This window comes from Micropterus salmoides, unplaced genomic scaffold, assembly GCF_014851395.1.
Source record: "Micropterus salmoides isolate LMB-PRFRI ecotype aquatic unplaced genomic scaffold, ASM1485139v1 Ms_hic_scaffold_13, whole genome shotgun sequence".
Taxonomy (NCBI): Eukaryota; Metazoa; Chordata; class Actinopteri; order Centrarchiformes; family Centrarchidae; genus Micropterus; species Micropterus salmoides.
The window spans coordinates 6,157,554-6,182,345 of record NW_024040374.1 but is presented as its reverse complement, the minus strand read 5'-3'; the positions used below and the strand labels follow the sequence as shown (position 1 = coordinate 6,182,345).

The 24,792-nt window shown below is 38.4% G+C and overlaps 2 protein-coding genes across 3 annotated transcripts; both read right to left on the bottom strand.

The window, feature by feature from the left end:
• Positions 1-657: 657 nt before the first annotated feature.
• On the bottom strand, positions 658-13,618 carry LOC119900354 (ceruloplasmin). Of its 2 annotated transcripts, none has more exons than XM_038715213.1 (24): positions 13,293-13,618; positions 11,581-11,825; positions 11,199-11,411; positions 9,458-9,631; positions 9,284-9,375; positions 8,807-8,969; positions 8,527-8,665; positions 8,275-8,414; positions 7,689-7,829; positions 7,527-7,571; positions 7,211-7,458; positions 5,384-5,534; positions 4,986-5,198; positions 3,969-4,173; positions 3,270-3,409; positions 2,995-3,123; positions 2,394-2,500; positions 2,268-2,323; positions 2,061-2,132; positions 1,678-1,769; positions 1,438-1,577; positions 1,266-1,322; positions 1,002-1,107; positions 658-913 (listed from the first exon to the last, which is right to left on the bottom strand). In XM_038715213.1, exons 1-24 carry the CDS (start codon positions 13,451-13,453, stop codon positions 888-890), a joined length of 3,255 nt encoding a protein of 1,084 aa, XP_038571141.1. In that variant the 5' UTR covers positions 13,454-13,618; the 3' UTR covers positions 658-887. The 2 variants fall into 2 exon arrangements, with proteins under 2 accessions (XP_038571141.1, XP_038571142.1); XM_038715214.1 differs by having other exon boundaries at positions 888-913; positions 7,211-7,425; positions 13,293-13,453.
• Positions 13,619-15,024: 1,406 nt separating this feature from the next.
• Positions 15,025-22,092, bottom strand: tm4sf18 (transmembrane 4 L six family member 18). Its single transcript, XM_038715216.1, has 4 exons — positions 21,742-22,092; positions 18,236-18,304; positions 17,347-17,489; positions 15,025-16,289 (listed from the first exon to the last, which is right to left on the bottom strand). The coding sequence occupies exons 1-4, from the start codon at positions 21,919-21,921 to the stop codon at positions 16,091-16,093; spliced, it is 591 nt and encodes a 196-aa protein (XP_038571144.1). The 5' UTR covers positions 21,922-22,092; the 3' UTR covers positions 15,025-16,090.
• Between the last annotated feature and the right edge of the window lie 2,700 nt (positions 22,093-24,792).

The window sequence follows — 24,792 nt, the reverse complement described above, 5'->3', positions numbered from 1 at the left end:
ATTCATCTGTACGGCCTCTTATACTGAAACCACGACTTCTTACGGGGACCCTGGCCAAAAATGTGTGTGTGCTTTGTGGACATACCCTATCACCTTCAAGTTCCTATCAAGTACAGCTCACACAAAGACCAATGAGTTCTCCTTTGCTTGATTAATACTACCTGAACCTAGGTTTCTATGTCAATTAATTATTAATAAAATAAATTTTTGTATTTCAAAACAAACACATTTTCCCACTTACTTAATTACAATAACTTAAGCATATCATCTTTATAGTTTTAAACCAGGACCCTCAGTATTTAGATCAAGATGGACGTGAAAAATAAGGCTACACCTGTTATTTCAGTGTACATATCAGTAGTATCAGACTCGGTATTCACAGATACCCCATAATAAAGAACTCAGGTCAGGATCAGGGCCAAAAACACTACCTGACTGTCATCAATCAGATGCTCTTCCACACGATACAGGTTTCCTCTACAGCCATCTTAGGTTCATAGTTACATCGCTGAAAAAACAATATGTGATTGTAATGATAATGTGTAATGATTTTTGTTTCTTGAAAGTACAGCAGATCCCCACATAATGTAATGACAATGGTCAGGCTGTAGTGCCCCCTGCTGCCTGACTGCTGGGATTGCAGGCCACACGTGAGAATCAGGTTCATTATTTATTATCTTATTATTTATTTTTATTTACAGTCTTACTGTCATTTGGAAAATATATTGCACATTATAAAATATAATAACTGTTGGGTTGTGATGTTTTTATTCTGACCTGTAATTATCTCAGCTTTATAAAACACAAGAGTTTAGTAAATTGAGTAATTAAATGACATTTTAACTGGTCTTTGCTGTTTTCTTTCTGGATCCATTTTTCTCTGTTATTCAGCCAAAGATTCCCCTCTTCTTTGCTGTCAGAGAGAAAGAAACATGTTATTCCCTACACAGCATCCTCATTATCCTCCTTTACTGTTTCTCTTTCCCAATTTGTTTCCATACCTTTCTCAGTAACAGTATAAATCGCCTGCATGCCACCACTGATGTGGTCAATGACGTGACAGTGGAGTAGCCAGGTACCAGGGTACTGAGGACGCATCTTTACTGTCTGAACAGGAAGAGGATGAAGAGGTAATCAAACTTAATTAAAAGTTCATCTGTATTAGCTATTTCAATTGTTGATATTCATTTAGAAATCTTTGTGTTTCTATTTTGTGTCCTTTGCAAATAAAATCAGTTGAAGCCAAGTCAGATTTGAGGTTTTACCTGGAAGGTGGCTGGAAACAGATCATACACATCAGTACTACGAGAACCTCCACCCAGCTGGAGAGAAAGAAGAGTTGGTTTTTGTCTGTACTAGTGAGCATATATAGTGAGCATGTATAATGTGTGATTTTGTAGGCGTGTCTTGCATGTTTGTATTTTTAATTTAGGTTACCTTATATTCTACCATGTGTCCATGCCAATGTGCAGTGTGTATGTCCACATCATTTCCCATTCCCATGAGGTACCAATACACCTTGTCACCAACCTCCATGTTCAAACCATTAAGATTTGCATACATATAACCGTTAATGGCTGCATACACGGAAAAACACAAAAACACACATATATTAACGTAATAACGTTTTAGGACATTTCTTTAGAAAATGATGGAGTTAAATTATTTTTATCTCACAGTGCATCTTATTGCTCTCTATAAAGGTTTCCTCATCCTTCAAGTTTGCGCGAGGGTTTCTGATGTGGGTCCTGATATTTTCATCCAGATACCTGAAATTATAAAAGTAGTAATTTTTTTTAAAATGGCCAATTAATAAATGCACAGCAGTTTTTGTTCTTGGCATTGTTACAGAATGATATTAACACGACATACAGAGCTGTATTGTGTATTCTGACAGTGATGTGTATCATGAGGTCAATAATGGTTGTCTTTAACAAAAGCAGACAAATGAGGTCAACGTGTTTAACTTGAATTATTTTCTTCTGATAAAACAGGCCCAATAAGAAATATTTAAAGAGAGGCCTGTGAATTATGTGAGTATTGAGACTCTTTTTACTTACCAGCTCTCATTCTCATCAAAAACCAGGAAAAGCAAAGCAAACTCTTCTACTTCCTTCTTCACGCCTAAAGTCCTGAAAGAAACACAGTTTGTAAAACTGCACTGCGGTATACTTACCTGCCCTGAAAATCACACAAGCACACTGTATACTGCAGTATTAACTAATTTGAATAGTTCAGTCATAATGTACAGATGTAGAAACACCTACCTGGCCCAGCTACGGCGACAGATCACCAACGGACCAATCAGACCGCTGTACAGGTCCTAGCAGGCAGGGAGACAACATAAGCACATGTGCGTGTGTGCGTGTGCGTGTGCGTGTGTATTTGCATACCTTGATAACATCAGCAGTGGAGTAGTATGCTGTCACAGAGCACTGCTCTTGCTCTGCGGTTGGTCCTGTGTTCTTTGTAACGTACCAGTAGTAGGAGTGAGTCTCACCTGAGAAAGAATAATTTTAATTTTAATTTTAGTATTTTTTCAAGGTTTTGAAGCTTGTGCTATATTGATAAAACTCAAGTCACACACAGTCTAGTAGAGCTGGGTGAAAGGGCAGATAGTACCAAGACCAATTACTATAAAGGAATTCAGTTTTCAGGCTCCAGCCCTTTGATCTTCTCAGAAAATTAATACATTAATACATTTTTAGAAAGCAGTTTACAATTGCTATACATGTCAGAAGTTGCACGCCACTGGAGGTACAAGTGTCCTGCTCAGGGACACAATGGCGGATGGGTCACAGTGGGAATTGAACCCAGGTCTCTCACACAAAACGCATGCGTGTTATCCACTGCTCCATCGCCACCCATTAACTTTACTAGCTAATACTTAAATAAATCCACAATTTAAACAAACCATTTCAGGATTTTTCGATTTGCAATGTTTATTGATTGTCTGCCTCCCTGTCAGCTGATATTCTACTTGTCTGTCTGTACCTGGTTTGGTGAGGTAGACATCAGGGTTTTCTGTTTTGACTCCGTGGGCGTGGATCGAATAAGGCCTGGAAGCCATGTTTTTAAAAACCACCTTCACCTTGTCTCCCACATCAGCATGAATCATTGGACCTGGGCAAAGGGAAGGTGTTCTATTTACAAGTTGGTAAAATAAAAATCTATAATGGTTCATATTTATAGTATAATCTTTGGTTTTTACTCTTTTACTTTGCAATCACAGTTTGCAGCAGTACATTTCTGCTGCCCTGAATGCCTACCCATAATGCCGAGGTGTTCCATATCAGCTGTTCTTTCCACCTCTTTGGTGAACTTGTCATTGGTGAACTGGCGGTACACCACCTTCTTGTAACGGGAGCCTATAAATCCACCCTGCTTGTCCAGGAAGACAGAAGCAGGACTGCAGAGGGAGAGAGGCAGGCTTATTTGGCAGAGGAATAAGTGAGGATTGGTGTCTGTTTGTAATCTTGTGTTTGTGTTTACTATCAAACAGCCACCTCATGTTGGATGTGTTTGAGCGTTCCATTTGTATGTAAATATGTTTGTGCGTGAATCCGTGTCTGTCTGTTTGGTTACAATAAAAATACAATACATTGAAAACAAGACATAATCTACTTGTGCAAAGTCCAAGAAAATTGTAAGGAAGTAGGAAGGAGATTTGTGGCTCTCAGCCCTAAACTCTTTGTTTATATCTCAACAAGTAAATCTTTAAAAATGGGTCTCAAACATATATTTACCATTGTTCATTGTAATGAAGAAACACCCAGTGCAACAGTGTGGCTCCCTGATGTCACTTTAATCGTTGGTAAAATGAAGGTCTAAGATACATCAAGCTTTCATTACACAGGCAATGCTTGTTAGTAGGATCAATGCAATGTATTCATTGACAATAAGAAACATAACATATGAGATGAGATGGTAAATCAACTCAGTTTGTGCATGTGCAGGTGGTACTGTACCTCTCATGACCGCGGAACATCTCAGTCTCCCAGGTGCGGTTCGGAGCGTAGTCCCAGTCTGTTTCCATGGCAGCGATGTAGTAGGTTTTTGAATGCAGCATAATCTCCCCCTGACGCTGAAGAAAGCTGCACTTTTCTACCGTGTAGTTGGCTCTCATCCCACCACGATAATTGTTTACTGTAGGTGACACCACCTCAAACTGACCTGAAACACACACAAACATTAAAATATATAATACACATGACAGGCTTAATATTAAGCCCAGGCATCAGTCAAGTTCAGGTTTGCCTGAAGATGGTTTCTTTCTTCTTCCAATCAATCTGTTTTCACTTATTTTTCTTTGACTGCCAGATAACTAATCCTGCATTTCAAATCCTAATCCACTGGTCACTGTATAACCCAGCTGACATGGCATATACATAAATAGGTTTTATGTTACTAATGACATGTCTGAAGGTGGGAGGCTGTACATAGGCACGGAGCTGCTTTGAGCTAAATGTTAAGGTCATCATGCTAACAGGCTCACAATGACAGTGCTGACATGCTTAGCAGCTGTAGTGTTTACCATTTATCATTGTACCACATTTAATATCTGATTTTCATCTGCAGTCCCTGGGCAGGTAGACGACGTTGTATGTAAAACGGCCATAAGTATCTTGTGTCAGAAAGATGGGACTAGTAGTCAAGTTGTTCTTTTTATTTGTTCACATGATTTAGGATTGTATTTTTAGATGGTTTATTATGTCTCTTCATTTCAAACATTTAATGGGACAACAATTGAAATAAGTCCTGTATAAAAAAGGTAGACATCATACATATATATAAATATATGGAATGTTAATAAACTAACCAAATTTTTAGTGGCTTTGTTAGTGGTTTAGTTTTCTCCATTCCATATTTTCTATGCCCGGAGTTTGTTTTTTGATATGTTTGGGTCACATACACACATAAAAGTTTGCCTGTCATATCTGGGCTCTGTTTGAATTGTGTGATTGATTGTGTATGTGTGTGCATACCCATGCTGTCTGGCTCCATAGTGACAGTGTGTGAGATGTGAGGGAAGACGCTGATGGTGTCTCGTCTGTTCTGGCGGTAGATGAAGCGGTTTCCCTGGAAGTAAAGACTATTGATGTCCGTCTCTGATCCCAGTCCTGACAGGTGCCAAGTTACTTTATCCCCCTTGCACATGGTCAGGCCAGGGAGGTTCCTATACACAAACCCATTGATTGCTGAAAGAGAGAGTCATATAAATTAAACCCTCAGTGTTTATCTCAGGAGGAAAATGTGATGATGATAAGTAAAAATAAGAATTGTAGCAAGAAGTCACATCTTTAGTGAATGATTGTGGGGGGACTCTAAACCCCATCTGAGCCTCCTGGTGATCAGTGTGTGTGAATATGTGTTTCCTACACACCGTGCATCTTGTTGCTTTCCATAAAGCCCTCATCCTCCTTCTTAACAGTGGTGGGCGCAGTGGTGAAGGTCCTAATGTTGTCATCCAGATACCAGCTCAGGTTCTCATCAAACACCGTGGCCATGAGGTGGAATTCTTTATTATAGTTTTTCTATATGAGAAGAAGAGAGACAAAAGAAGAGGAAATGTGTCAAATTGTGGTTTAATAATACATTTAGGCTTACAGGCGGGCAACTGGTATGATCTAAATAGGCTCTAAAGTCTGAATAGACACACAGAAGAGTACTGTATGAACCTCAGTAGATATAAAAAGTACCACTTCAGTAAAAATAGAAATAGAAGTAAAAGTACTGAATTCAAAATCCTAATTTAGTAAAATTATAGTAGTAGGCCTATATATTGTACCAGTGTATACTATATAATATATTAAGTAAAAGTACTCATTATGGCCCCTTGACTGATGCATTTTACTGTGTAGCTGGTGAAGATGGAGCTACTTTTGACTGCTTTTTACAGGTTAATGTAGTGGTACCTAGGGGTAAAGCACACTCCAGTGGTTACAGGATAAATCTGAGGGGTCATGGGATGAATAATGTCACAGGGAAGAAGAAACGTTCTGATACACAAATCTATGACTTCATTGTAATCGAGAGACGTTTAAAAGGAAAATGTCTATGGTGGAACTCATAGGTGTCATTTACACTGGGAACGCTGGGGACATGTCCCCACCACTTTTTGAAATAGCTGATTTTGTCCCCACAACTTTTTTTGAAGCATAATTTCTTTAAAAATTTTCGGAAATATAGCTTGCAGTTAAATAATAAACGAAAATAACTTTAGAAAGGTTTATGTGCACATTTAGAAAGCATCCAATGCAATTAAAATAAATTGGTGCAGAAACTTTCACCAAAATGCAGGAAATGAAGTGTTTAATGATCAAAATTTCCTGGGGGAAGGTCCCCCTAGACCCCCGCTCATATATCTTGGCATTGAGGAAATCCCTAAAACACTGTTTAAGAATCTTTTCGTCATGTTCTGGTGAACCTAATATCGCATATTGTGACATCTCTCGAACTAAGTGTCTCTTCGACACGTACCCTTTTGCAAGCACTGCTTTATGCCTGTTGTCACTAAATTGCATGTACTCTATGTGCTATAGACAAATTAATAATAATAACTTGAAAGTAAAAACACAAATAAAATTTTTTTATTATATAATTGTAAATACATTCAGGCATCAAGGGGTAATAAAAAACACTGATGAAATCTGTTTTCATTATTTATTTTTGAATTGCTCTGATTAGTTCTTAGATCTTATTGTTGATAGATGCCACATTTCTGAAGAAGTCCTCCTTGTCACTGAACATCACCAAGGACCCAACAGACTCATGTTCTAGATCAGGGGTTCTTAACCTTTCTGGCGGTCCGACCCCTTTCTGAAGTTGAAAATATATCACATTACCCAGCCATGACGACTTTCTTCAATCGTGTCTTCAGCTTCAATGATGGCTGTTTTAAGGGTTTTAACCTGGCCATTCAGTCTACTTTTATACACTTTTTGTGTCCCTTCACAGCAGACCTCTGTTGCAGCTGTCCTCCATCATTCCTCCAATAACAGCACGGTAACATCTGACATGTTACATTTGAGTGATAAAATGTCGAATTATTGTTTGTATCAGATTGAGGACACCTATGCTGCAAATAACCCACAAATCAGAATTGAAAATACCAGATCCAACGAGATGTGACCTGATTTATTTTTTGTATGTGACACCTCTTGATATTAAAAACTGATGATTTACATTTAGTGTCACACTCTCTTCTCACCTGTACACCTTTCTTCAGAGATCCAGGTCGACAGACAAGAAGCGGTCCAACCAGTCCAGAGTTGGTGTCTTTAACGGGGTCCACTCCAGAGTAGTACATATAGGTCAGACAGTCAGCCTCCCCCTGTACCGGACCAGCACCCACTGGCACCATCCACTCATAGGTGTACACCGTCCCAGGTCTCACCAAAGCAGCTGGGGGAGGGGTCACTACTCCTGAATAAATACATTTATTTAAAGAAAGGGAAACTGATTATAATAAGTTAATGTATGCTAACTTACAGTAGATTGGTACTGTAATTACAGATTTAACTCACTTGGTTCCTTCTTTAGCTCCCGCATTTTCTTTGCTGTATAGGACTCTGAAGAGAAGATGTAGGGTAGGGGGGGGGTGAAAACGTAAAAAGGGAGAGGAGGCTTTTCATGTATAATCTGATACACTGATATTTGTATATAAGGGTGTGTGTGCATGTATTAACCTTCCAGCTCATTGTGATAGAGCGTCCCATCCTGTTCTACACTGTACTGAACACCGTGCGGTTGTATACTGTAAGGCCGGGTGGCTTTGTTCTTAAATACCACCTTGATAGTGTCTTTCTCTTCAGCTCTCAGCACAGGACCTGCAGACATGGATGGAGACAAACACACATACACACACAAAGAGTTATTGGTTTGTTGGAAATTTAGGACAACAGACCATTAGATGACATTTTACTAGGAGATATCTTATCATAGTAACAAGATCCGGCCGACATATTTCAAACATTTGTGTTGAATCCTGAATTGAACACAGAATCTGGAACGTGTCTAGAACCAGCCCTGTCATGTAATGGTTCCTTAACTAACTGGCAAACTGTTAAAGCAAAGAAGGAAGCTTATCCAAAATATGACTAAGATTATAATCCTAAATACCTTCAACAATGGTGGTGCTAGAAGATAAGATGTTTTTCTTACCCAAATAGCAGTAACATTTAGAGAGCATTTAGCTATACTCATGACATTATTTCTGCCTCCCAGAGCTATTCTCTGGAAAAGTGCTACCAACCCCAGCCCATTCTGGATTACCCATAATTCCAAGGTGTTTCTCCTCTGGGGTACGTAGCATCTTTGTTGTGAAGGTGTTGTCAGTGTATTCCACATAGCGAACCTTCTTATAGCGGCTTCCAATACGGTTTTGACCTCTGGTTACAAACACGTCTGCTTCACTACACGCGCACAAACACACACAAGTATGAATTATTAATGGAATAGGTAGTCGCTTACAGAAACATCAAGACCAGCCAGGATCATTTTATGTCTGTGTGTACAATAACCAACCCATCAATAGGCGCCGTAGGAGCGTAGTCCCAGACTTCTTCTTCAGCAGCAATGAAGAACTGCCTGAGCTCACCGTGCGGACGGGGCTTATGGACGTTGGGAAAACACTTCTTGATCTCAAATATAGCCTGCATTCCAGCTGGAAGAAAACACAAAACAAAAACTCAAACCAAATTAAATAATTATTCTGTTAGGAGACTAAACGTCTTGCTCAAATTAAACTCCATCATCTTTGTGAAGTGATTAACTTCATATTAGGAACGGAGGATGTGGAGCTCACCCATCAAGTGGTCATTGACAGTGCACGTGAGCAGCCAGTGTCCAGGGTTGTCAGCTACCATTTCAGCAGTAGCGCTGGAGGCAGGGAAAAGACTGACTGTATCTGTATGGTGGTTCTGAGTGGTCAGGATCTGGCCATGGAAATGAACTGAATGCATGTCCACCTGTTGTAGATGGATGACATTTAAATAGGTTTAGACTAAGTGCTTGTAGCAAACACCAAGACAATATCTAACCAAATGTAAATTCAGTAACTAAAATAAAATCAACAGACTTTTGTTTTTTGTAACACGTTATACATTTCCAAATACACTTAGCCTCTTCTAAATGTACTTAAAAAGATCCCTTCTTTTTTCTTAACTCTTGTACACTGCATGAATAAAATGTTGCACTATAAAAAAACTTTTAAATTCGAGAACAAAAACATTACAAAAGCAATTCTGGTTAGTAGTCATAATACTAATAATACAATAGTTACCTCATTGCCCAATCCAATCATATGCCAGTGGATCTTATTGCCTTGGCACATGCTCAGTCCAGGCAGGTTACCATACAGAAAACCGTTTATACCTGCAATCCACACTCAGAGTTAGAGGTGTTTATATGTGTATGTACAGTATATGGGCTTGTTGACCTGGATTCTCCCCCTCACCATGCATTTTGTTGCTCTCTATGAAATCTTCATCTTCTTTCAGGTCTCTGGTGGGATTCGTAATGTACGTCCTGATGTTGTCGTCCAGGTACCAGCTGAAGTTCTCATCTGACACCATGAACATCAGAGCGTACAGATAGTCTCCTGAGCTGTCTCCATGTAAGTCCAGAGTTCCTACAGAGGAGAGGGCATTTTATGATAATGTGCATTGATGTACCAAAGGGTAAACCCACTTAAGGCTTTGAAAACCTATTTCAATTGCTATTATTGATAGGATTGTACATGAACAGACTATCTTCTGCCAAATTTGGTGCTGTTTTAGTTTATTTCACATGAGAGATTTCTGTTTTCTTCTTACAGTACATTACATTTATTCATTTATCTGACGCTTTTATCCAAAGCGACTTACAATTGCTATACATGTCAGAGGTCGCACGCCTCTGGAGCAACGAGGGGTTAAGTGTCTTGCTCAGGGACACAATGGTGGATGGGTAACAGTGGGGGATTGAACCCGGGTCTCTCACACCAAAGGCTGATGACAGGTTGTTTGCTCAGGGTTAATCAAATCTGATCAAACCACACCCACACACAGTCCTGTTAAAACAGATTATCTGTGTTTGTGAGTAACCAGCTCCTAAAAATAATTGTTAAATATCTTATTTTTTACTTTGATCGTTGCTTATTCAGTCATGGATATTTAATTCGAAAGAAATCATTAATTAGAAAGGAATCATTTTCAGCGGCTTTACAGTTTGTCATTGAAGTTAATTATATGAAATTCACTGTAATAATTGTATCATGTAAGTTGCCAACTAGTATGGCCTTTTAATGGAACAAAACAATAATGTGATGATTCATTTTTGTCAGTTTTCGTTCTTGTTTACCTTGTCAATATTCACTAATTACTGTTGGGGTGCACCTCAAAAAAGATGTTGGTTTTGAAATCACAAATCAGCTCCACTTGTTAGGGACCCCGGCTAGTTGTCCATTAATGAACTAAATGTTTCATCCCTATAAAAAACATTGCTGAATTGAAATCTAATCTGTGAGATCAGCTATGAAAGAAATATTCATATCCTTTGCTTAAAAGTGGCAGAATGCAGAAATACTCAATTACAAGAACAAGTCTACATTCAAAATGTTACTTAAGTAGTAGAGAAGTATTATCAGCAGCAGAATGGCATCTATCAGTGTTAGTACTGTATATATTATTTATTAATACTGCATTTTAATACTGTAGCTTTTCAAGGTGCTGCTAATTTGGGGGGAGTTAAATATATAACAATGCATCATATTCTTTAAGAAGATCAACTGCTTTTAATGTAAAATCTAAAAAGTAACTAGTAACTAGCAAGGTTAACTAATAACTTGTTATATAAATTTAGTGGAGTAAAAAGTACAATAAATTCCTATAAAATGTAGTGGAGAAGAAGTATATAGTAGAAGAAAATGGACCTCAAATGTGCACTTTAATTAATTAGTTATTTAGCTGACACTGTTATCCAAAGTAACTTACAATTGCTATATATGTCAAAGGTCACACGCATCTGGAGCAACTAGGGATTAAGTGTCTTGTTCAGGGACACACCAGTGGATGTCGCAGTGGGAATCAAACCCAGGTCTCCCACACCAGAGGCATGTTGCTTATCCACTACTCCATCGCCACATCACACTTAAATACAGTACTTGAGTGAATGTAATCAGTTCCCCAACTGACACTAGGTTAAAATATTTCCATTACCTCTCTTACAGACAATGAGGGGTCCTATTAGTCCTGAGTTGATATCTTTTGGTGTGTAGACGTGGGAGTGGTACAATCTGGTCATGCAGTTGCTATCATCTGATGTTGGGGCGTGGGTCTCTGGGACGGTCCACTCATACACAAATGTAGTACCAGGAGCTACTGAGTCATCTCTCTTCAGCTCTGGACCAGTACCGTCTGGGTATAGGGCTCCTGAAGAGACAGATACAAGCACACAAACATACCAATCAGTTGTCTTTGTAAAATCAAGGGCAACTGAAACTAAGTGAAAATATTTGGAACGCTTCACCTCTCATCCAAGGGGCTTCTATCAGTTTGATAAGTCTGCACTGATTTGTGCCTCACTTCAGTAATTCCTCACCCTCATTGCCCTTGCTGTAGTTCAGTCCATGTGGGTGGATGCTGTAAGGTCTGGATGCCGTGTTCTTCAGGTGGACAATCACTGTGTCTCCCAGCTCGGCCATCAACAGGGGTCCCAGGTAGCCCAGCCAGTCTGACTTGATCACCTCTGTCCTGTAGGTGGCGTCGCTGTACTGTTTATACACAGCTTTCTTGTAGGTGGAGCCGATACGCTGGGGGCCTCTCTTTAAAAAGACTGAGGCTTCTCTTGAGAGAAATCCAGGCAGAGAGAGAGAGAATGAGATGTGTGTCTCAGGTACTACTGTACTAGTGAGGACTACATTTCAAAATTGGTCAGAATTACTGAAAAAAACACAGTAATGATAATGTAGACGCTTAAAATAATTTTAATAACTTGCTTATTAAGTACAGGTATTACCAATAACATTAATGATGGCTCTGTTCCATCAAGTGTCCCAGTACGCCATGAAAGAGAGTGTACATGCAGAATAATAGGACCCTGAAACTAGCTCACCCAAGTAGAATACTTTATGTCAACAATAACACCTGTGCTTTTTCTACTATGTGACATGTCAAAATGTCTACTGGGAATTTCTCAAAAACATGTGTACTTAGATCAGAAAATGATCAGGAAGCATGCTCATTTATGTACATTTTTGCAGGTGCTAAGTAACAATGAGCTGCATAAACAAAACAATGGCGATGGCCATTGTAGTCTAGATTATTTAGATTTTTAGTGCAATTTATGTTATACATTGTATATCATATATTCATAACTGTGATTAATAATAATTGTGATCTTGTATTTGCCAGGTACTTCATATTGTGTTTTGTTTTCCTGGTCTAATATGTGTGTGCTGTCTTGTTAGTGTTAATCAATATTTGCCCAGTTTTGCAAAAACCTTTTGTGTACCATATATGTGCTTTCTATGTGTGTATGAAATGAGCTTGTATACATGAGTCCCAATACATCAGTGATATAAGACATTAATATTCATCTAGATTCATGTGCATGTTTAAATTCAAGTCAGTTTAGAGTACTTTTTGGAGTATGTGGAGTAAAGTGCTTTTACAGGGAGGAACAGTAAAAAGACACAGGTAAATGTAAAACAAACACCACATTGCTGTCTAATTAAAACCATATGTAATGTTGGTAAATTTTTCTCAGATAGACTTAAAGATTAAGAGTTCCTTTACATGTTGGCAAAGATGATCCTGCCTCTAAACATATATAAACCATTTAAAAACCGATTGGGTTATCTTAAAAGTATATTACATCACAGGTAAAAATAAGGCTTTGTCATTACAAGTTGATGTTTTGGAGATACATGGTTTTCAACAGCAGTGACTGTAGTACTAATTATGTGTAGACTAAAAAGCAATTGTAAACACTTGCTCAAATACACATGATTTTAATAGAGAGCATATAATGGAGAACAGTAATGGTCAGTATTTCTGAGTCTGGAGGTGAAGTAGCTACAGTTTTTTATGTGGAGAAGAGGTTGGGGAAATACAAGATTACAATATGATGTAAATCCCAAAACAAATCTTAAAACGTAGAAATGTTTAAATTTAAAGGGAGGCTAATGCAGGCGAGGTTTAGTCTCTCTGCTTGGTATCGATGCTGCTGCATTTTGGACGAGCTCCAGGATGGTTGGGGCTGACTGACTCTGACTCTGAACATTATCAAGACAATGTATTTTGTGTACTTACTCATCTTCCTGCAGCGTGCGGTTCTGAATGATGTTCATTCCACTTGGGGCATAGTTCCAAGACACCTCCTCTATCTTGAGGAAGTACTCTCTCCTCATCCCAGACACACATACCGCTGCACAACACAGCAGCAACACTCCTTTTAACCCCAACTGATGCATTTTGAAGATATGGCGCTGGCACTTCACCAACTATAAGTCCACAGTAAAACTGCCAAGGAGGAAGACAAGTCTTTATTTCTGTTCAGTGATCCAGCAGATTATAATGATAAAAACAACTGCACACAACTGACCACGGTTTATCAGCCAGTCTGTCTGAGAGACTTTAGACTCTGTGTGTCTTTATACTCACCCAGCTGACTTACAGCTAGGGACAGCCAAGCAGGGCAGAGGGGTCACTGACCAATAGACAGGGTTTGAGCAAACCTATCAGCAAGGCAAGAGAGTGAGTTTACTGGCAGCCTGATCAAAAGGTTAGACTTGCATAAGAACAGAAAATGTTTGCGTCTGCGTCATCCACATTTGATTGTCCAAACATGAAGAGATTAGATTAAAGTTACATTTACATTAAACTTTGTGTATTTAATTTTCTTTTAGCAGTAATATAGAAAACCAGATCTGTACAAATCAATTTTCTTTCTGTGCTTGTGTAAATGCAGTCAAAAATCTAGTCATGTTTAGACAAAGATGAGAACACTGTGACTTTTGATCCAGTCAATACTGCTGTCCCGTGTTAGTTTAAAAAGACATTCTGAATCCAGGGCACTGCTGACTACTGATTTAGTTGCTTACATTTGCATATTTCATGTATTTCACTGTGTTGACCTAATCAACACAGTCTAACCAAGCTAGGCAGTTTAATTACTTTTAACATCTCACTTAAATTACTTCCTGCGATGGACTGGCGACCTGTCCAGGGTGTACCCCAGCCTTTCGCCCAGTGTCATCTGGGATAGGCTCCAGCCCCACGCGACCCTGTACACAGGATAAATGGTTGACGATGGATGGATGGACTTAAATTACTTCAATCTACTTCTAGTCAATTAACAACTTTCAAGACTGGTTTATCATTGTTTTTAAGGCTTATAAAGCAATTTTACTCATATTGCGCCATGGACAGAAAAGAACACACACACAGACACATTATGAAAGGGACTTGCAAGATTTTGTTTAATTTGCTGAAAAAGGACTTGCAATGTGCTCAGCTCCCAGGGTCAGGGACACAAGTTTTCTAAGTTTGCATCCTCGTATGGATCAAAAACAGGCAACTCTGGAAACTCCAGGAGAGAAACTTTAGTCCAGGAATTGATTACAACACACTGAGCAGGCTACATGCCAACACACACATACACAAGCCAACATTTGGTGGGTACGCATAAGTTAATAGTGCATTTGTGTTAGAGCCCCCCCTCCACTCTAAGAGTGAGTGGGTAAGCTAATGATGTTGAACTAAAAAGAGGATATCAGATAAGCTGATGGAAACGTCATTTACTGGAACAGATTGAAGGAAGTGCAGGAGGGGAGTCAAACATGCAAACACACGTACACACATCTACTGTATATTGCTGCTGTATGTAACACACTGCTTACCAATGACATCTCTGGGGATTTAAGTGTGTTGTCTAAAGACATCACGTGTAATTGCTGAATGTCCTGACAATTAATAAAAACTGTTATTGGGTGGACAAAGACCAGCTGCACATTCAGCTTCAACTAAATGACTCACTGGATACTTCAAATGGAAATAGGCATTTCTTTATTCAAGGCAGCACAAACATACATTATAAAAATATGTCACTAAAATATATATAAAATGTCCGAACACTGATCTAGCATCAGAAAGGCGCAAAGAAAACAATTTACAACATAATGCTCTAAAAATGAAAAAACAAATGTACAAACACACACAAATTTGCTGGTAATCCTTAATTGATCCAACACAGTGTAGACATGTTGGAACCACAAGAATAAAGCTGGAAAGAAAGGACACTTCCTGTTGCCTCGCCATAATCATGTCAGGCAAGATGCTGATGAAAGACAATGGAAATGTGCATCACTTCTTGCAAGGACACACACAATGACACAAAAGCTTATGTCATAAGCTGGCGTAATGACATTGTGATTTGAATTGTAGTATCATCTCAATAAAAACAGCATCCAAAGTGAGCAACCTTGGCATTAAGAATACAGATTTCATGAAGTGAGTGTACAGTTATCACTCAGACACAATTCTGCCTAACCTCCTTTTAAAAAAAAACAACAAACAAATAGGCACCAGAAAGTTTCTGTTTTATATGGATTTCCAAACCATTGTGTGACAACTGCGCAATAATTATTATTATCAATGATACTTTTATCTTTATTATATGTTTACATGTGTCTGATTAACCTACTTTCAACAGGTACAAAGTAAGATGTATTTTTTCTTTCTTTTATGGACTATTCCTGGCAAACACACCTACATTATTATCATCAATTAATAACCTTTTACCTTTGAAATGTCATCAATCATCATCAATGACTGCATAGTGATTTTTGCCACTTTAACGGTGCAAATTGAAAGCTTGAAAATATAGTGGTTACACTGACTTGGCTGTCAGGTCTCCATGATACTGCAGGCGTACGAGTGTCTAAGGAGAAAGGTTGTGTTGTGCTCACTCACACATGGTGCTGGGCAAGACTCCGCATAATGCATGTGTCCATTAATGTCCTGTATGTGTACATACATGAGTGTGAATTTTATGTGTGCGCATGCACTTTTGTCTCTGCAGGTGAGACTACATACGCGTGCGTGTTTGACTAAGCATTAAGACTATACTCCTGCTTATAGCAACAGGGCCGGCAGACTGCGTTGACTAAACCGTTTCCCAGCTGTAAGAGACAGATGATGAACTCCAGCACAGCCAGGCCCAGTAACACACACAGCAGAGTTACGTTCCACTCAACGATATGAGCCGGCTGAAGACACTGTGACCAAGTGTCTGGTAGTACGAGATACCTGAAACAAAGACAGAGAGAGAAAGAGAGATAAGCAGAGAATCAATAGTAACAGTAAGGTGTAGCTGATGATAAAATGTTGGTAGAAATGCAGCTACTGAGTGTTGCACTGCATTCTTAATGTGCTATGCTATTTATTGAAGACATGTGTAAGCCTTAATACATGACAAGGGTCCAAAAATATCAAACAAGGTGGACTACATTAAAGGGAAACTTGTGGTGTATTATCATTCTTCTACCATGGCCATTTACTGCCCATGGATAGATCTCTTTCAACAGGGAAAGTTAACTGGTAACACAGCATGAAGGTAAGTATTGTTACTATGGTCATGTGCCATTTCATACACTTTGCACACTTAAGTATAGAATTGACACACACAAGTATAGGATTGCCTGGCAGTTAAATTTTGATTTACTTTTCTCAAATATAAAACAAAAAATACCATTTCAATACTTCAGTCCTTTAGCTGGACTGAAATGGGCCACTTGGTTGTCGTGCATTCAGTAAAAACACCTGGCTTTTCATTTCCGCACCCTTTTGGAATTGTACCAATGATGTCATGAATGGGCCGGCAGTGGGTTCAGTAGTATCGCAAGAAGTGCTTCACAAAAAAAAAACTTACATGGCTGCATAAAAACATCTCAGCCAAGTGCACTGAGATCTACCGTGTTTATTTCTTGTACAAAACCCATTGCAAAATGTTCAGTTTCAGTTTACAATACCTTCTTCAAGACAAATTAGAGCTGAGATGACTGACCTGTTGATCAATCAACAGCTATTCTGAAAATTGATTAATAATTTATGTTTAACCAGCAATAATGCCAAAAATTCAGTGGTTCTAGCTTCTCAAATGTGAGGATTTCCTCATTTTCTTTTTCACTTTGGGTCTACTATTTCATGACATGTTACACACTAAATGCTTTATAAATTGATTAAAAAAAATATTTCTGACAATTCAAATAATCATTAATTGCAGCCCTAGAAGACAAAATTCATTCAATTGTCATCTGTTTATACACCCCCATGCCACCACACACACAGTACAGTATCTCCCTACCTGCCCCCTTGATTTTGAAAGGGGTACGTCCATCCATAAGTGGTAAAGCACTGAGGACCCTGTGCCAAGGCGAACCCTGATATGATGAAACAGTATCCGGACCCCACCAGGCCCACCACAGCTGCCAACACTGACCCGCACATCTGAAGAACACAGACACACAAAGTGATTTTAAAGAAGAACGTGCACATGTTTGGATGCCTTTGTGAATGTGTGTGACTGTCTGTATAAATGTAAGCGGTTTCTTTTTACAATTTCATAGATTAGACAGACAGACACACACACACACACACACACACACACACCGGCAGCTGCGCATGTGGCTTGAGTGGTGCGAGCCAAGCTTACTTTGTCGAGTGTTAACTAACAATGGGACCCTTGTTGAACTGTCATAGCTGGATTAGCATTAGCATTCCACCTCATAAGGACACACTGTTAGCTGGCTTAATGACAACTGTAAAGTATTATTCTCCAAGTGGTGAGAAAATAACAGTAAAATGGGAAATTGGTACAAGGGGTGAAAGACAGTTTTGTGCAAAAAAAAACCATTTTAATGTAAGAAAAAGGAAAACTGAAACTGTTAATGAACAATGTAGATAGCAAACAGAAATATATGAGAACATAAAATGACATCTTGGTGGTAGTCTAAAGCTAGAGAGTAACTGTTTTAGAAATGAAGATTTTCTTAAATACAAGGTTTGTTTAGCAAACAAAACATGTCATATAGCATTGTACTAATCCAGCATATACAGTATAAGACTTAGCATCAATATTACTCCTGGATCTGAGCCACTGTAAAATTAGTGTTTGGTGCAGACTTTAGCATAGCATAGTACCTTGGGCCTTCTGTAGATTTTAAGTAGTACTTATTGTCTGGTAAGTCCCTTACCATTAAGCTCTCATTCCAGCAGAAGCTACATTTCCCCAGAGTGATGAAGACCACAGCTGGAACAAGGACCTGGAAGAAACAAAATTATACATCATACATTGAAACATGTTAAATAAGAAAATTACAACAGTTTATAAATATGTAGATGCTAATGCAACATTGCATTAATCATATACTACAAGGAATTATTGTTAATCCGTCTCCTCTTTGCTGGCAGTTAGCTGGGAGCATTTCATATCAATGCTTCCAAAGTTATTCCCCACTTAATAACTGTACCTGTATCTGTGCTACCACCTTTTTATATACAGTCTATGGACCACCCATATAATTAGTACGACAATAGTAATAGAATAACAATTCAAATGTATTTATACAGCACATACATAAACATACACTCTTTCCTCAGACCCTTGATCCTGGATGCATTTTTGTCCCACTTGTCAATCACCAGCAGTATTGTTCATCTGGATATTTCCTAACCCATCACCTAGGAAGTAAATTACACTAGCAACCTGAGGCTGTGATGCTCATTAGACAGTAAAACAGAAAAACAACTTTGCTATAAGATATTTACCAATAGTGGTGAACAAAATGTAAAGTTTTAGGACATTTTAGACACAGATCGCTGAAAGTTCACTTTACTGAATTTAACGGAATGCTAGCACATGCTAACATAGTATGCAGCACGTAAATTAAAATGGTGGAGGTTAAATATTGTGCACTATACAGAAATTGAGTTATATTAGAAACTTGGAGACTGTTAGCATGGCTATGTTAGCACTGACAGAAATGAATGTTGCATAAGTGACAATTTTGACCTGTTGTTGGTGCTAAATAGAAGATCAGGTCATAACCCAATTCATTACGATTCATCATTCATTGAAATATTTAACTCAGGATATGGCATATTGATAGTGTTAGACATATTCATCATTAATCCTGACAGTACAAGTGGTTAAACAAGAGCATTGGCTACATAAACAGTGCATTCTGTTCTGTATTCATCTTAGGTACAGTTGTGTGGACGGCCTTACTGCAAGAAAACTGCACAAGAGAAATAATAGAAATCCTAATCTGCTTTGCTTCAGCATTCTACTCTTTTACTAGCCCTCCCTCCCTCTTTTATCTCCTCCTCTTTCCGGCATTGTTGTCACTCTCGCAGCAGTCAAGGGCTTTAAATCACATCAAAACAGAGGGAGGGAAGTTCCCAAGGTTTTACACACACATACACACGCAAAGATCATAGGAATCATAACATACGCATCCTGGATGTGCTCATAAAACACTATCCTTTAGCTGAGGCAGAGATAAAGACAGAGGGAAGTGCACAGTGTGATCTTAAAGGAGGAAAAAGGAGGTTAAAAGAGCAAGGGAGAGGAGGGTGGGAGCTAAAAATATATTACATTTGTCTCAGAGGGGTTCAGTTTGCTCTTTGACTCCTTAGTGTTCTCAGATTTCCACAAAGAGGAAAAAATAAGGACAGCAAGGCAAAAGTAATTTCAGACGTAAATGAGGATACATTCAAGTATGAAAATCGCCAGAATTAACAAAGTCCCTGTGCTTACAGAAAGTATCTTTCTCCTTATGTCAGATGTAACACGACCAACCTAAACACAGATCAACTTCTGTGTATTCCTAAAACAGATCCAGGCTATTATTTGAGACAGGCTCTTACTAGAGGCCACATCACACATTTTTCCAAGCAGACTATCAGTATCATCTGATCATTGTTTTGTATCCTTTTCCGGTTTTGAAATGCTGGTCTCCAATTTCTGTGCTGATTCATCACCTCTATAAATAAAGTTTTCCAACAATGAATCACCGTGTCACAAAAATGTTAACCTGTTGAACTTCTTGCTTGTTGTGGCAACTTTACACTAAACTTCTGCAGGTCAAATTGTCCATTTTCTCCATGACAAAGTCAAATATAAATATAAAATAAATAAAATATGAGTGACGCTTTATGAACCCAACACAAGTGCTCTGCTGGTAAACAATGTTAATCTTATCTGGGAAAATACAATCTCTCCTCTGTTCCTTCTTAAAACCAAACTAAAAGAAAACCTCTTTTCTCCTCAGTCAGAACATAAACCCAACAGATCAGCAGCATGTAGAGCACATGGATTAACTGTGAATTCACACAACACTCCATTGTTCTCAATTAACAACCGCAAACACACTCAGACTGAATTGTGTTGAAGTGGAAACAAGTCACATTTAATAATCCTTTGGTCTAAATTGTGTTTTTATGAGTCCAAAGCTTGTCTTGTGTACAGATAACTACAATGAAACACATGAAATGAGCATTGAAAAGGAAGTTAAAAGCATAAATTAATTTGAACAGGCCATATATAATAAACAAAAGACTTCAGTCTACGTAATAGCACACACACTGTATCTACATGTACCAGTGGCTGTCTCTATTAACACTGAATAAGGGGGGAAGGGAGGGTCGTACTTGTTTCCAGTGAATGTGGCTAGATCATAATGCTTCTTTAACGTATTCCCAGTGGAGAGTTTTCGTGTCACATGGCTCAAATGCTGTCAAAGAATCTCATTCATTTTGGTTTAAATGAGACATTAAACCACATTACATTACTCACTTTGATTCCAAATGAAAAGTGAATCTCATTACTTTTAGTTTCAGTGATTTTCTCTCTAGGCTGCAACTAATAGTGATTAGTTCCACCACGTGGTACCAGTGACCTCAGTTAAACCTAAATGCACATTGTTTCAGCTTCCTCTGTCAGGCAAAATAATCTAATCAGATCTGAAGTCACAGCTTTCAATAACAGCTTATTCTCATATTTTTATGAAATGTATCATAACATGTAGAAATAATTGGCCAAAACCTGCCATAAATACAGCTTCTAAACTTTAAGTAAATATAATATTTAAATCTATGAAAAACACCTGGACTGTACACAAAGTTCCCACCGTGGCGATTTCGATTTGTTCTGAAAAGTTAGAAAAGGGACAGAAGGTTGTGCACCACATGAAAAAAGAGCTATTACATTTAAGTTTTGATAGAAGGATAAGTCAGGGCTTTTCTCACACAAAGAAAAACATATATTTTCATATCTTTTTTGATTTATTGATTGGTATGAAAAACAGTTGGGAAAATATCAAAGTAAAATATTTAGTTAGTAAACAATTTTAAACTTGAAATACAAATCTATAAAAAGTAACTTACTTGGACTGTAAGTTAAAGAAACATTATCTCATGCAAGGTGAGGTTTTGAAGAGAGGACCACACTTGGGTCGTCTATGTGTTGCCAAACACTGATGATAAAATAAGATAATGGAACTTAGTATGTGTTTGTCCTTTCTTTAAAATATGTCACTAGTCACCCACAGAAATGTGATCTGACCAAAACTGGAAAAAATTGGGATCAGAATATTTTTACCTAACTAAAACCTACAGTACAGCTCTACAAATATATAACACATAACTAACCCGAGGGCTTCATCATCTAATGAGAACATAAGCACAGTTTCTTACTCACCAGCAGTCCCCCTCCTCCTAGTCCACCAAAGTACCAGATGTAGCTGGCCAGACGGTCCTGCTGGATGTAGGTAACCTCTCCCCTAGGAAACAGCAGCAGCAGGTTGGCCAGGATACAGCACAGGGCCAGAGGCAACAGGGCTAGACCCAGAGACCTGGCGAAACCCACCGAACAACACATTGCTCACCCTGAAACACACTCACGACCGCAGGGAGGAGAGGAGAGAACTGGAATGGGCCGAGGAGAGCAGAGAAAGAGGGGAGGGAAGGGTCAGAGCAGCTGGGGAGCCAGGAAACAGAAACAAGTGACAAGAGCCCTGCGTGTGTGTGCGTGCACACACGCACACATAAGTGTTTCTGAACAGATTCTCCTTCCTTACAGAGGGAGTTCTGCAATGACACATTGTCCGCCAGGAAACACGCTCACAAGAATGGTTGCACAGAACTCAACCAGAAATATGAAAATCCCACAAGAGTGTGTGTGTGTGTGTGTGTGTGTGTTTGTTTCCCACAGCCTCTTAGACAGCAGGGTCACACACAGCACTCTAAAGACTATTTCCCTCAGAATGACTTGCCACATGTTTTGAACAACATAATCAGTGCATTTATTCCTAATCCCTTTTTTCCATATGGTGTACACATTTGTATAGTATGTGTACACTACTTTGTGTAAATGTAACATATATGTACTAGGGCTGAAACCAGCAGTTACTTACATTATCCATTATTGATATATATATATATATATATATATATATATATATATATATATATGTCCCAAAACCAAAAGTTAGTCAATTTACAATATTACAAAATACAACGAAAGAAACTGGTTGTTTCAATACTAATCTGTACTATACTACTACTATACCCATAATAGTATATCACAGTATAAATTCATTTACTAGATAAAAAGAACAAGAAATCTAGCACATTGCTCAATTTCCTATGCACCACTTTATAGCGTGAAAGAACCAGTTCAGATAATTTAATATTAGGAATCCCAATTCATAAAAATGTATTACAAGTGCAATCCTGAATTCAAAATGTTATATTAAAAGTATTAGCAACAAATGTACTTAAAGAAAAAAAAAAATTGTTATGCAGACGAATATCACCTGTCAGCGTTACTGGATCCTTAATTATTAATGATCCTGTAGAAGTGGAGCTAATTTCAGTAAATCCTTTATCTTTAACAGTGCATCATATTTTATACACTGATATGTTTTATATGTAAAATCTAAAATCTCTAAAGTAACTAATACCAAATAGCTGTCAGACTAATGTAGTTGAGTAAATAAATACAATATTTCTGTCACAGTTTTGATGAATGCAAAGCAGGAGAGATCCCAAATGCAAGACACTGGAGAGTTGACTGAAGGAGCACAGGTTTTAATCCAAAAACACAAAAACTCAGGCTTACATCCAGTTCGGGTGTAAAATGTCCAAACAGCAGATCAGGCAACACAGAGACAGGGAGCACACTCATCACACGACAATCACCAGACAGAGACTAAACAGAAACAGCAAACATTTAACACCAGAGGGCTGTTTCACAAAACCAAGATAGCGGATTAAGCCGGGATTTTCCAGATATCCTGGCTGAATTAAGCCGTGACTCGGTTTCACGAAAGCAGTAGCACATAAGCTACCATGGTGATTTATTCTGTGCAGCTAGCCTGCTCCAGACCAGGCTATCAGCCAGGCTTAGTTAACCCTGGTGCCTTATCTGTTCAGTCAGAGGTCACTCTGATCAGAAACCAAAGTGTTTTTTTCCAGTCATTCCATGTTCTTATGTATGTGTTTGGCATGTTTTTCAGAAGCCTGCATTAAAATAGTAGTTTGTGATTATTAGGTTTCATAATCGGAGAAGACGCGTGCACCATACTTTGCTCACAACCAGCATCAGCGAGTAGGTTTACGTGGAATGAAAACACATGTAAAGAAAAATTATAGATAAAAGAAAAAGTAACACGAGCACAGTAATAAAACAGCAAAAGAAAGTTTGGCAACCAATAGTCGACTGACTGAATGTGTGAGTAGCTAAAAATATCACTGCTCTTAACTGAAACTGTCATAATTATAATGTCATATTGTGCCTTAAAAGTGAGCACCACACCGGACGTTATATGTCACTCAAGAAATGTATGGCACACACTATATAGGATCTATTGTAATATATATATAGATATCTATATATCTATATATATCTATAAATATATATGTGCTTATATAATTTTCATTAAGTTTCATACTTAATAATAATACTCTCAAATTATAGTCCCACTTCAATAAGGAGGCTATATTGTGCACTGTTTGTTCATGAAACAGCAGGGAGAGGACACCACAATGATTTTTGACCTTTTTTCTCTCTCCCTGGGATCACTCTGCTGCGAGCTTGGGAGAGAAAACAATGATTAATACATTGTGTTACAGTCATGCTTACAGTGTGCTTTGCAATGATCACTTCTCTTTGTAGTTGCTGGATTTCCAAGTCAGTTTCCTCAGTGCCTCATTTTATCTCCATAACTAGGTCCAAGTACTGCCGCGGTTTTATTGATATTTTATTTTGTTATTTTTTTTCAAGTGTGTGCAGTTCAGACATCTGACAGTTTGTAAAACACTTATCAATTAGCACAGCAGGAAGTGTTCACCTGTGGGTGTCCAGGATTAATGATGTCCATACATACTACATTGCCAGACTGGCTGTCAGACTGTAGGACTACAGCCTCAGGGTTACAAATATGAGTATTTTCTATGAGCACCACATCACTGACTTTTTATCTATTATCCATATTGACTAAACAAGTACACCATTTTCACACAAAATTGACATACCAGTAAGTAACAGCAAATAAAGTATGCTGCACGTCTTTTCCATTTCAACATCAATTAATCTGTGATCGACCGTGTGGTCTCTTGAAGAAAGTTGTTGACGCGCATTTATCTGAATTATGTACACCTGGCTTGAAATAGCCGCTCCTACTGAGCCTGGTTTGGCCTTCGTGAAACAGATAAAGCCAGGAATGCTCTTATCACACTTGGTCTAAGT

What these genes read in the sequence shown, in the direction of transcription:
- LOC119900354 (XM_038715213.1), bottom strand. Translation starts at nt 13,453, where the DNA reads ATGCATCAGTTGGGGTTAAAAGGAGTGTTGCTGCTGTGTTGTGCAGCG. An exon ending in GGAAAGCAACAAGATGCACG is followed by an intron (nt 5,199 to 5,383) that starts GTGTGTAGGAAA and finishes TCTCTCTTTCAG; the next exon opens with CAATCAATGGGTTTGTGTAT. An exon ending in CCACTGCTGATGTTATCAAG is followed by an intron (nt 2,324 to 2,393) that starts GTATGCAAATAC and finishes CCTGCCTGCTAG; the next exon opens with GACCTGTACAGCGGTCTGAT.
- tm4sf18 (XM_038715216.1), bottom strand. Translation starts at nt 21,921, where the DNA reads ATGTGTTGTTCGGTGGGTTTCGCCAGGTCTCTGGGTCTAGCCCTGTTG. An exon ending in TAGGAGGAGGGGGACTGCTG is followed by an intron (nt 18,305 to 21,741) that starts GTGAGTAAGAAA and finishes TGTTTCTTCCAG; the next exon opens with GTCCTTGTTCCAGCTGTGGT. An exon ending in GCTGGAATGAGAGCTTAATG is followed by an intron (nt 17,490 to 18,235) that starts GTAAGGGACTTA and finishes TGTGTTCTTCAG; the next exon opens with ATGTGCGGGTCAGTGTTGGC.